The sequence below is a fragment of the Grus americana genome, chromosome 1, assembly GCF_028858705.1.
Source record: "Grus americana isolate bGruAme1 chromosome 1, bGruAme1.mat, whole genome shotgun sequence".
In the NCBI taxonomy this organism is placed as follows: Eukaryota; Metazoa; Chordata; class Aves; order Gruiformes; family Gruidae; genus Grus; species Grus americana.
The window spans coordinates 193,307,701-193,321,772 of NC_072852.1; the positions used below are offsets into that span (position 1 = coordinate 193,307,701).

A 14,072-nucleotide genomic window follows, 5' to 3' on the forward strand; every position below is an offset into this window, starting at 1 on the left:
TGATCATAAGCAGGTAGTCTTTTAAACTACTGGGACACTGACATCTTTTGATGTGGAAGTAAATAAATGAAGATATAGGATCAAGTCTAGAGAATATAATTGTTGTGGAAAATAAACATTATTAATAGCTAAACTAACGAGTAATCTTTACTGCCAGAAGGATAACTTACACGTTTCAGAAAGTCATTACAAGGAACATACACATCATATTTATTTCTACTTATTTTACAATTAAGAACATCCCCTGTAGGAAAATACAAAAGAAAATGAGGAAAACAGGGAAGCAAACAACAGAACAGCCTTCTGAAGGCTTGCAGTAATAAAAGAGGAAAGGGTACTTAATCATTAAAGAATGCATTTTAGCTGTGACTTCTTTTCTTCTGGTTTATTATTGAAATAAAACATGATCACTGAAGACATTTTTAAATGCTTGGAATGCAGAAGAGACTCAGTAAACCAAAGTATCTCCTATGCGTATTTTGTTCATGTTTTATAAATATAAAAATATACAAAATTAAGCGTGACTTCATGTTCTACTTCTGCTTTGTCAAAAAAGAAATAGCAAAACTCACGAGTAAAATCTTTCCTTGTTATTGAAGTAAAACGCATTGTTAAGAATGTGGTAATATAACATTAGTTTTTAGTTTTCTTGTTTATCTGAATGGAAAGTAAATGCTGGCTTATCTCTTTGCTCTCAGCTTCATCATTCTATCACAAATCCTCTGCCTTGTTCCCACCCTAAGAAAGTGTTCTGAGATTTGCAAAGCACATACTCTTTGCTACAAATTGTGGTTATGACGAGGCTCCAACCATCTGCCAGCCTTCAATTTATCCACTGCAGGACACAAGAACTATCTCAGAGAACAGGCAAACCTTCAAAACTAAAAGCTGAAAGGCGACTGACAGGGAAGTAGGTAAAACATACGTACTGAAAGGCGTCGCATATAGTATTCATGAAGCTTCAGACTACATTAGAATTTCAGTTTTAGAAACAGGTTATACTGTTACATTTGAAATAAATGTTCTCAGTTATTTTCAGGGTTTAGCTTATAAAGAAATAATTCTGTTTGGATTATTTCCCAGAACACATTCTTCAAAACTTCACTTTGTTCTTGACATAAATTGAAAACAATAATATAGATATACTGTACACAGGCTTCAAAATGGCATTAAAGAGGCACATTATCAATATGTTTAAAACATTTAGAAAGCTCAGCTTTGCATCTTTCTAAGTGAATGACTAGATACTTAGACTGAGTAATATCTGTTCCAATAAACTGCTGTGTGTGAAATGTTTTGAATAATAGTTAATTTATGCTGAGGTAATGACAGCATAATATAACTGAAATCTGTGCTAATAGGAAAAAAGGAGCCCCTTCCAGCTATTTCTGTTACAATCAGCTGCAGTAATTTTCACCCCATATCTCTCTCTATCTCTGTCTCTCTCACATAAAATATTACCTTAAGTGTATGTTAAAATGCTTGTTGCTAATTTTAAAAATCAATAATTGGTACCTGTCATCCATATGGAGAAAAACAAAATAACCAGGCAATGAAGAAGAAATTTTCATATACAAGACCTATATTTTATATATTTCTGCAATAAAAGAGAGCAATTGCAGTTAATGCTGTTCTTTTTATATCGGCAAAACATTAAACTCAGTTTGGGTAAGACTGCAGGATGTTCTGACAAAAATGCCTATGGAATTTCTAATGTAGATGAGAACTGGCCAAACAATTTATTCCAAATAATACTCAGAGTAGATTGAGACATTTTCTGGGCTGTCAGTTATTCACAAACTCATCCTAGTATTCCTCTGATGAATGAATTATCTGAAATATTTATCAAATAGGTTGGTTGAAGTCTTATCAGCTAAATAAGTTATTAGCAGTTCTTCAGTTTGAATGCTGGGTGTGTGGCTGGTGATGTACGTTGAGTGGCAGTGCTTAGCTCTGCCTGGATGCTGAGCTTTTTAATCACAAGTACAATGAATAATAAACAAATCCCAGACCTTCTAATATGCCATTTTGGACTCAAACCCACCTGTACGCCACAATTTTTACTTCCAGGAACTGTGTATTTTCTTGCCTATGAAAAGATTCTGAACTCCCATAAGCATCTAACAGCATGATCCAGGAATGGTCATGAATTCAGAGCAGCACAGATTCACTAAAATACTGACTACCTGGGTCATCTCTAATACATTCATTAACTGGAGATATCATGATCAATCATTAATCTAACTGTAGATAATTGTTGTAAGCAATGGTAGAAGGATGTGTTTAATTTGGAATCCTATGGATCAGATTATGATTTCTGACTCCTTGTCATAAATGGCTTGTGTTACTTAGCGTAGGTGCTCCAGAAAGTTATTTCATAGTAAAAACGGATGCGTAGTTAAAATGTTTCCGTTATTCTGCAGTAAACACCTTCTGAAAGCCCTCTCCCCTGAATGAGAAACAAATAAAAGAGCACACATTAATTTCTAAATAAAAGCCTATACATTGGGCAACTACTGTGTGGTAACCAACCTCATGCAATTTACACTGATTCCTTATTGAATATTCTGATTTAAGGTGTGTCCTTCTCTATTCAATGTCTTCTGCAGGAATCTTTGCCTAGAGAAATAAATATCTTACCCTCAAAAAATCCCTGTGTTTTTCTTCTTGAGCTATGAAGAGCTAACAAAACAGAGTGACAGCAAGTAAAGACTCTTCCTTTCCCATCTACAGAAGAGGATACTGAGCTCTGAAACTTGCTGGAAAGACATAAAAATGATTATACCCAGAGACGCTCCCAGAGTGAAACATAAACATCCGTTTAGCTTTCTGTTGATAATCTCTTCACTCGTACAGAACAGACTCACAGGCAAACAAAAATAAAAAATAATCAAGGTGTTTTTCCCAAAAACTGAGTATAATTTTTTGGGGGAAAAAAAAATGGTTTGCATGTGTGGGAAACACTATTTGGGAGTGAAGGAGATGTAGACTTCTCAAGAAAAATCAGCAGAACACAAGTACATATTTCTCAAAGAACAGAGTCCTTAGCATATAAGAAAATAATTTCCACTTTGATGATGTCTTTTACTCAAACAACTGTTCTTGCTATACAGATTCCTTCAATTAGCTTTGAAAAAAGTGGATATTGATACTACTTGCCACTTCCTACTTATTTCACCACAATCCGTATTCATGCCTAAGCAGGACTCCCCCTAGAAAGGAAGCGAAGACCATCCCTTGTATGGAGGCAATTAAGCACAACTGAACATATAAGTGGCCAGTCCTGTGGGTACAATTCAATCAAGCAGATCCATAGGGGTGGTTTTGATATTCTTGTCACATCAAAGAAACGGCGCCCAGAAGAAAAAAAAGATCTAACAACTTAAAAATGAAATCCGAATAAATAAGAATAACTCCGAGCGAAAGCAAGAACAAGCACATAGTTGCAAGGGCTGGCGTTATATAGTGCTATTAGAATCGCGTGTTAATTTTTTCCTCATAAATTTGCCAGGTTCAGCCACCAGGGAAAGGCTAGCATTCCAGCTCCCTTTGTTAAAGATATATCTATCTTGCTGAGTCTTGACAGCCCTATCATGTCAGCCCTCTGTAGTAGCAAAGAGTGTTTCAGCAAGGAGGGGGGGCAAAAAGGAAAGGAGAAAAAAAAAAAAAAAAGTGAAAACTGATGTGATCTACTCTGCTTCCTGTGGGCATATTTCACTATAGCAGATCCAGAGGGATGCTTTGTTATTCCTGTCAGATCAAAGAAAGAGATAAGAGAAGAAAATATAAGAGGAAAAATAAAATCCAGAAATGAGGGTAACTGGTAACTGAAAAGCACTGCAAGACTACCGCATCATTATGACTTTTCAAATTATTTAAATATGCTAAATATCAAGTCACCACCAAAGAAATAAATATTGCATAGGCCATATGCTCTGTTAGCTGCCAGCAAAACTGTCCTACTAGTATTAGTTTACGGGCGCAGCAACTGCCTGTCAAACACTAGCAATTTTAATCATTTTTAAATTTGCTCTGTGAGCTGCGAGTATGCTCAGGTATTTTGACAGGTGGCTGCTGGGTACAAATATCTGAGCCCAGTAGCTTCACACCACCTTGCTTTCCTAGGCACTCGCAATTCCTGTCGGATTGGGGGGGATGCATTTGCTGCAGCGTCGTGGGATAGGCACCATACTGCCCTGCTAAGCTGTGTCTGCAACTCTCGGCGGACGCAAGGATGACACAGAGTTAGCCTAAAGTCTAGTGCAAAGCAGTAGCTGTGCAATATGATGTTTAGCTTGATTTTAGGAAACGTTTCTAATCACAAACTAGCTGAATGTCTGAAAAAAAAAGTAAATAGAGCTTTGGCTATGATTTTAAACAAATAAACGGAAAACCTGAAGTAGCATTTTTCTGCACACTAGATGTGCTTTCAGAACAACATGTGATTAATCCATTATGCACTAACTGAACATGCCCACTTAATCATTTTGCGTTTAATCTACGAGGTAGTAGTGAAAATAATTTTAGCTCTTCTGTTGCTTTTCTAATGATCACTATAACTGTGCTGTTCCCTTTCAGCCACAACAGTGTGTGTCATGCAGAAACAAGCTCCTAACTTGAAAAAAACAGAACACTATTGATTTTTGAGTGTCCACATTTCCAGGTGTTTGGGAAAAACAAGGGCCCCAAAATATGTAGACATTTTAGGAGAAACCAGAGGAAGAACTATATTTTCCTAAAGAAGTGAACCAGTAACATTGAAGGACAATGAATAAACCATATTTCCAATACTGTTCTTTATACATTAGCATTCTCAGCATCAACCCTCTGAAGTCAGCCAAATCTGTCCAGTGGAAAGGATTTGGATTATGATGTAAACTAACAGTAAAGACAATTCCAAATAACATCTAATGTCCAATATAACTACTGTTTACATATTAAAAAGAGATACAGGCTTTGTACCAGGGATGTTCTGTCATGTTTCTCCACAGGAGAAGACTGTCATGGTAAAGTTCATTATCAATTACTGCTTTACAAGTACAAGATGAGTTAAGCTGTCATAATTTTCTCAGCCAGAGATCCTGTGCTGTCAAAGAATGTCAATTTTTAATCTGACAAAAGGAAGAAAATTATCTGTTATTCTGACCTCTAATTTCTTGACATTTTAATGCTGTAATTGCTGTGGTTAGTGCTGCAACCATGATTTCACCTGTCAAGTAAGAATGAATTAATATCCTTAAGCTGTTCTTCAACTTTTTAGCTCTCACCTCACTGCTTTTACTTTAAAAAAGGAAAAAAAATTACAAATAGAATACAAAAGGTTGCAATAAAAAAAAAAATTGGGGGCCTGAAAAATGTTTATTTTGTTACACATTTTTTCTCCTTATTACACTATCAAAAGAATTTTGCAATGTGCAGAATAAGAGAGACCATTAGAATTGATAGAACTGGAGAATTTCCCAATATCTAATCATAAAAGATCTGAACAACAAAATGTAGTTTTATATATTCTGTGGAGCATTTAAGTCATGACTTCCATGTTGCCCTCATCACTACTTGAAATAAATTATAGCGATCAAATACTGTTTTGCGGTATCAGAAAATTACAAAGTTGTTTGAAAAAAAACAAAATCAGTATGTTTAAATGAAATCAATATATTTCACCCGTCCAGTGCAGATCTTAAGTTGCCAAAGAGTTATTACAGGGGCAGACATATGTGATTTCATATAGACTTTAGTAATCTAAAACTTAGTGCTATCCCAGCATTCCGGTTTCATCCATTGTGAATTTGCAAAATAGAATAAGAAAGCAAGCCAGACGGAGAGTCTTCTACTAAATAGGTCTAAAAGGAACAAAAGCACAGGATGGCCATTTTTCCAGGGTTAAACAGTAGAGAGTTCTTAGAGGGCTCCCCCATGCATGTGAGAAAGATGTAAGGAATGGCAGGGATGAGTTATCCCACCATTGAATAAATTTTTGCTCTAGCCAGATGGCTACTGAAGTGACTCCTTTACCATTCTTCAGAGAAAGCTCAGAACACCATATTCCTCAGTGATTAAGTGAGGTGCTCAAGCAAAGGGTGAAAGGGAAAGGGCCAAGGTATAGCATGAACAGCTCGCGGGGATCTGCCTTTTTAAATTATGTCTTTCAATCAGCTCAGACCTACATGGCAGGGAGTTTTAGCTGGAGCCTTATTTCACTGGACAGGTTCTGCTGGGACTCAGCTCAATATGAAATTAGTTATGGCCACCGTTTGAGGAGGCTACCACCGTATTTGAGTCCATTGGTCTGATAACAGCTGCTGCCGATAAGGTTGTATTGATTGGCTTATTTCACAGACTTTTATTGAGAGCATTCACCATCTTCTGTGTGACAGAACAAAAATGTTTCAGTTTCTATATAAAATAAACATCAAGAGCATTTGGATACTGAGATATGTATTTTCCTGGATAACTGCAAAGCTCAATTAATTTTAAACTGCAGTGTTTCTATAGTTAAGATGCCAGATACCACCACCTGCCACTGTAAAACATAGTAAACAATTATTATCACTTTTTTTAAAGGTGCTAGTGTTCCTATCCTTACATTTCTGTATTTATAAGTGGGATTCAGAGGCTTTTAAAAGATCTTTTATCTTCTAATTTATTTTCTGGAATATCTAGTAAAAGCCAGAGTAAAGTAAATAAAAATGCCAACCAAACAATTTATGTAGAACATATATGCTTGTAACAGAAACATGACATCCAAATACCAGATCTAGTAGATCATCAAGATGTTAAATGCTTTATTACTGGCCAGAGAATGTCTGCTAGTTCCATAAACAGAGCTCAGGGGGAAAGAAGGCAGATCTAAATCTGTCTATATTTACATGTGTGTTGTAATTTCTTATTAAAAATAAAAAGTATTTTTTAACCCTTTTATGACAAACCACAAATCACCAATGACTGAAATCTCTTTGAGGATAAAACTTACTATTTTTAAATGCTTGCATACAGCTTTATGTATCTATATATAACAAAAATTAGGAGGATTTTTTTTTTTCTAGACATGTTGCCTTCTCATTGCTAACAATGAATTTTATTTACTAATCTAACTTGTGACAATGAAGATAGAGTTTTGCTTTAAGAAGTTTACATGGTGTAAATAGCCTAAGAAGAGGTGTATAAGCTATTGACTGACGGGGCATGGGTTAGATGTACAAGTGAGTGAACAAAAACATCTCCATGAATTTCTTGAAATTTCTGGTGACAAGTTATGCATGTAAGTAGAGCCACAGGAGAGCTGAAGAGTCTCATCATGTCATAAGTTGTTAAATAAGGTGCACAGACAGACAGATAGACCTCAATCCTACAAGCTGCCCTGTGGGAGTAGACCCTTAAAGTCAAGACGTAGGAGTCTGCCCATGCAAATCAGGACCTTAAGCCATGCAAATCCCTTGTAGTCATGGTGCTTGACACCTGTTTCATACTTTAAAAAGAATTGCTCCTTCGTATCTCCAGTTTTGTACCTTACTGACTCATCTTGTGCTCAAAGTTTTAAATCCAGAAAACAATTCTGTAGATGCTGACATGAAATATTTGAGGCAGTGGGATCAATGCAATTCTGGCCATTCTTAAAACTAAGCAAATACTGTTTATAAAATACAAGCTTCGCAGTGCATGGTATGAAAATGCAGCTCTAGGCAAGCTAGGGGTCTGAATGTTTTTAGTTCTGCTCCTAAAACGCATGAAATGTAATGAGATGCAACACCGCACTACTAAAAAACAATATGCCAAACCCCAATATTTAGCTGAATACGAATGCATTCTAGAATCTATTTCTTTCTGAAATCTGTAGATTTCAGTCTGCAAGACTGCAAAATAAACAAACAAACAAAACCCCATCACCTGGCAATGTATAAATTATTACTGTTTTGCATACAGCAGATGGCAGCTATCTGGGGGAATGGAAGATTGTGTGTACAGCTTCATCACAGCGGTACTCATCTAGCAGCTGTTGCTTCTTCACACTTTTCACCAAATTTCAATTGTTTTAGCTAACAAATGGATGATATTAGGAAATAATAATTCAAATTAATAGTCTTACTAAAAAAAAATGCAGTCACTGGAAGGAAACATGTAACAGGATAGCTAGTACAAATTTTTTTTTAAATTTACTGATAAATTTTAAACACTTACTTGTACATATGCGCACACATGTATTTTTCACACATAGGTATATACAAACAAATGCTTGTATGCACAACAAACAGCAAACATTTTATATTTTGGTAAAAGTTTGATTACCCTTTATGTGATTAGCACAAAAGTAGTCTGAATAATTGCTACTGTCCATCTAGCAAATATATTCTTTTTCAGATACATATTCTCAACAACATTATCTGACTGAAAAGGTTAGATTTTTTCCCTATGACTATGATGCAGTTTTTCTTTCAGCTTCTCAGTTCTCCTAAGTGAGCTTAATAAAAGTAAATTATAAAAAGAAGCAGAATATATATTACAGAATACACATTACATTATAATTTCCCATACCATAACTGACCATTAAATATATCAAGCAAATAAAATACTTTGGGTCATCTGTTTTATTGCTAGTTTATTAATATTTGCTTCTGAAGTCACCTGGGGCCCAAGTTCTGAATCAAGTCACACACAACAATTTTCTCCAGCAGTGAAAGATGCAAAAAGCACCTTTTCTTGTGAGATGACAGCAGTTTTTAGAATGAAATGGCAGTAAACACCTACCTCCCTGAGGACAGGATCAGTGATACTGTCCAGGTTCACAGAGCCTTCATACGTTAGGTAGTGGAAAACGTTGAGTGCACGTACTGCTTCTGGTCCTCGTTGCTTGTAGCCAAATATAAGGTCAATCCACTGATGAAGTTGACATGATACAAACTCACTTTCCAAGGCCTGCAAGTGAAATTCAGAGTTAGGAAGTGAATTCCATCTTGCAATTTCATGCTTAAATTACACCCTACTTTCTCCTATTAACTGAGGAAACATAATGGGTATCATTACATTTTCTGTTCAGGCTTATTCAATATATTTGAAATCCTTCAAACATTAAAAAAATAGAAATAATTATATTGGGAGAGAAACTAAAAAGGTATTCTTTCCTTCAGCTTTATATCAAGCTAATTTTCTTCACAACTACTGGGTTTCTCCTAGCTGCAAGGGGTTCAATTATTAATTTTTGGGCTTGTCAAATAAGTTAGGTAATTTGTCAAGAAAAACTGATGAAAATGGGAAAACAATTTCAAAAACCCAATCTTCCAACTCATTTTCCAACTAGTTCTAATTAGTCTTAAATCTAGAATGGAAACTTCAGGATTAAAAAGCTGTATTGGTAAAATGAGGTTCTGAACTCGGTGTGTGAGCTGTGACTGATTTCTCAAAGGACAAAAGCATTTTTCACACTCATTTTTGACATTAGGTCAGTTCACCGAAGAAAACGCAGGCCACAACTAGCTAGTTTAAAAATGGGTTCAAGGATTGCTATTCTGTTGCTCAGCATATGGAAAGAGATAAATTCTAGATGGAGGAAATGATGATAGTATTAGTGACCTCTGGAGGTCATCTGGTCCAACCCTTCTGCTCAAGCAGGGCCACCTACAGCAGGCTGCCCAGGACCATACCCAGCTGGCTTTTGAATATCTCCAAGGATGGAGACTCTACAACCTTTACGGTCAACCTGCGCCAGTCCTTGGCCACCCTCAGAGTAAAAAAGTGTTTCCTGATGTTCAGAGGGAACCTCCTGTGTTTCAGTTTGTGCCCATTACCTCTGGGCCTGTCACTGGGCACCACTGAAAAGAGTCTGTCTTGCTCACAGAAAAGAAAATACCAGCCTTAATACAATTTATGATGTAAATATCTAAGTAAATATCCCTTTGGCCAGTTTGAGTCTGTTGTCCTGGCTGCACTCTCCCAGCTTCTTGGAGAGTGTGAAGAGCTGAAAAATCCTTGACTTAGTGTAGACACTGCAACTACCCAGCAACAACTAAAAACAGCAGTGTGTTATCAATATTATTCTCATACCAAATCCAAAATACAGCACTATGCCAGCTGCTAGAAAGAAAATTAACTTTATCCCAGCTGAAATCAGGACAGCATCCACCCCTTACTCCATACCATCTATGTCATGCCCAGGTCCTGTACTTCCCAATACATTCCAACTAATCACCATCACTTTTCCTGGCTTTTGATATGTAGACACAGATATCATTTCTATAGGCCATTCCTCTAAAATATCAAGTTTACCACTACTCACTGCATACAGGCAGAGCTTGCAGCAACCCTCTTTATTACTTTATCTAATATATTTAATTCTCATGGCTTGTGGCTTTTTTTCCCCCCTGAGAAATCTTAATTTATCCATTGTTTCCATCACAGTGCCACTACTCAGCAGAGACACTTTCCAGCTAGGACAGGGTTTCACGTCTGCCCCGGGAAAGTTCAAATTTTACAGGCAAAGAAACACTGGAAAAAAATATGTTTTCATTTTATTCATTTATATCAAAAGGAAGCTGCTTCAGACATAATTATTGGACATTGCAGTACTGTTTGACGCACTGCCCACCAGCAGTAGCAACCCCCTGCCCACCACCACACGCAGGAATAGGTGCAGACAGGGCAAGCCACATGGGTCTGGCTCCCCAGGTAATCACACGATCATTCCTCAGACACTCTCCCTGTAATGCTCCACGTGGAAGAGGAATTCCCTGCGCTGCCGTGGAAAACTGGACCCTTTCCTGTCAAATACAGTGACTGTTATTTCTGAGGAAAATGGATGGGAAGGCTCAGGCTTAATAGCTGACATGTAGCTCAGTTTTCAAGGGCTTAAGTTCAGTGGACCATAAGAAGCTATGAAGAAATGTTGCAGAGAACCATATAAAAATTTGTTGTTTCCTTTTCAAAATCAGAGGCCATCATATGCAAATTGTGAGTAATATTATTTAAATAGCATTAATACTACTTAATGCTAAATACTATTAAACTAATACTATTTGGTTTCAAAGCAAGTCTCCCAATAAATAATTAAGAAATGCCAGATCCTTAATTATATTGTATTGTGCGCGTGCAACATGATATAGCCAGCAATTACATCATCCCATATAATCTTTTTCATAGGACTTTTACCTCATTTAGCATGCAGGATGTTAGCATGCAAAGATAAAATTAAGCATGCCACAGCAACTATAAATAAAGCATTTCCTAACTTTTAAATGCTCAATTTTTAATGTTCCTTTGTATGTGATGAAACATAAAATAGAATTTAAAGCCTGTTGTCTTTCCAGCATCCATTTCCAACCAACTTACAGTGAGCAGCCTAACTGTTCTCTTCCTCCTCTAAACTCCTCATATTTAGAAGTTTCTTTTGCATCTGTATCTATTATTTATTTATTAAAAAGTAATTAACAACAAAAAATTGTTTGGCATTTGCTTTAGTCAAAAATGGCATTGTTATTTCTAGAATACGGAGAACATTTCAGGAAAATGGCAAAACTTTTGATTATTTAAAGATGGGACAGTAAATTTACAAAAATAAATGCTTGGGTCAAATGAGTATGTTTCACCCGTTATCTCCTCTAACATCGTCTCCCTGGTGTTAGGAGAGTTGAATGCCTATGTTATGTTTCCCTGAGGCAGTTTCTACTTGCATGACCAACCCTTACTCAGCAGCTTGTCATTCCAGAGAAGGTCTTACTGACCCTGGCAGGTTTGGAGAACTTCTACTTCACATGGGTGAGTGGTTCTTTAATAACTTATTAAATAAATGAGCCACTTTTTAACAGCAGCTTGTCAGGTCTTCTGTCTCCGATTCTTTAAGCAGATTTGGTGTACTATGTTTACAGGTCTAATGGTTCTTTAAAGGTCTGCATGCTGAAATGCAACACAAGAGTTGGGGAAATTTCAGAGGAGTGAATTTAATTATTTTGAACTATAAATTTAAGAACTCCGTAGAAATTTGGAAGTCAGAAGAATTGCTGTCAGGGATGTGAGGACGTTGGTGGTGGTGAGGGGACTAACAGCGCTGTGCCTGCCAGGCTCTGTGTGGTGGAAGACCAGTATGCTGGGGAAACGTAGGGCAGAGACCAGACTGGAAGGTGGAGAGAGGAGCCGCAGCTGCGACGAAGAGTTGCTCTGCATGGGCCTCCAGCTGCAGGCTGCAATGGGTGCTGTGTGACGCTTTCATCCTCCCCATCGGGGTGTCGTGTGGGGTATGGCGCTGGGCACGAACAATAGGTAGGGTGCACTCAAGAATGGGCCACTGAAAGGCTACAAAGTCCTACCTGTCCCTCGGTGGGGACAAGGCTCCTGATCTGTGCTTTATAACCTGGATTTATTTTGGGAGAAAGCTTCTAATCTCAGGTCTGACCTGGTTTGCTGGTGTTTCTCCCCAGTACTTCTGCAACGCTACCCATGCGATGCTTGCAAAATCCTCTCCCTAATTTGCTCTAATGCACAGGCTGCTCCCCCTCCATGTAAGTGCCTCCTGAAAATTTATGAGCTGTTCACTGTCAACACTACATCGTTTGGTTTCTCAAAAATATGCAATGCTCAGTGGGGAATAGGGTGAGGGAATTTTCTGAGTAAAAAATAATTTGTAGGTAAGTAGGAACAACATACAGAAAAAGATAACAATAATGCCCTTAAATTAGGCTGCTGATGGCCCTAAAGAACAGCATTTTTCAAGAACATTTTGGCTTTAAAGTATTTTGGGAGCTTTAATTTTTTGAGCATATTTTCAATATGAAATATAAGGAAACAATTTTTTTTTTTTAGAAAAGCGATAATAAATATTACTTATATAATTACATAATATTATTTATGGGTTTCAAAGATTCTTACTGTTAAACAGAAATGAGCTAATATCCAGCTTGTTTTCTATTCTAATTAACATGGGCAGAAACCAGAGGTTTATGTAGGCATTCTCAAACAGAACTTGTTTGAACGACTGTTATTAGTGCTTCATTTTCAAATAGCAGCATTCCCATCAGTATTTATCCATGGGTTTTGTTTTGAGGAAGGAGTCTCTTAAATTAGTACTTTCAACGGAGTAACTTCTATTACTAATAGGTAAACCACAAGTATTATTATCTATCTAGTGGGAGAAAAAGAAATATTTTGAAGTACTGTGCGTTTTTGTGTGTTTGCAGGCAAGTGTAGGCACACATGTTCCACAGGCTGAAAATCTGACCTGTAGCTGTTGTAAAATGTAAATACGTACTAGTAAGTTTATTTTTATGCATAAACTAAATAAAGTTAATATCAGCCAAGTTACTGCTTAGTGGGATCAAGCACTATAGCTCTTTTCAGACTTTTGTGCAGTATGAGCGTTGCACACTTTCCTCTCCAATCATCCAAATTTGATGTTAAAATTATTTTTTACAGAGCATCCAGTAGGAGGCATTGGTTTTTATTTTAATGCACACTATGTGCTGTGTAAAGTATCGGGAGTTCTGGATTTATGAAATGTGCTATTCCAACTTTTCTAACACATGAGCATTTTGTGTTACCTGGGTATTTTTTGTCACCAGAGAAGAGGAAAGCTCTGATGCTACCCCTTGTTTGGACCACAGCTGCAGCCGCCCCTCCTGTTTCTGCAGTTCTTGCCTTGTTTCCTTCCCCTCCAAAGCTATATGCCGTCTGTCTCTCCAAGAACTCCTTCCACCGTATCTTGCTATTAACTTACATTCTGTATGTTTAAAAACATTTCCTTAAAACCACTGTGAGACACTGGTTTTGTAGCTGTGCTCAATAACAGACCGTCAGCTGTGAGCTGGGTTTTTCTCCTCTCCTCTTAAATCCGTGCTCCTCAGCAGTCGATAAATGTATAGATTCTCTCCGCCTACTATTTCTCTGCCTCATTTACCTTTTCTTGTACTGACTATTTGAGTAAGTTCCTTGACTGTTGCCATAAAATAAAACGGGAAATGCTGATATATGAAATAAGTTATGTTCATTTAAACAAAGTAATATTTTAATAGACATGAAACAGAAGTGCATTCTACAGACTTGGTTTATTCAGGGATGTTTGCACAGGAACTGATCCTTTATGTGAGCATCTT

General features: G+C 37.0%; 1 protein-coding gene across 7 annotated transcripts in view; it reads right to left on the reverse strand.

The window, feature by feature from the left end:
* Nucleotides 1–14,072, reverse strand: part of NBEA (neurobeachin) — a 517,855-nt gene that overhangs the window by 39,309 nt on the left and 464,474 nt on the right. For all 7 annotated transcript variants that reach the window (XM_054837772.1, XM_054837762.1, XM_054837753.1 and 4 more), the window contains one exon: nt 8,746–8,913. In XM_054837772.1, the coding sequence (XP_054693747.1) occupies nt 8,746–8,913 (168 nt within the window). The remainder of the gene's footprint in view (nt 1–8,745; nt 8,914–14,072) is intronic.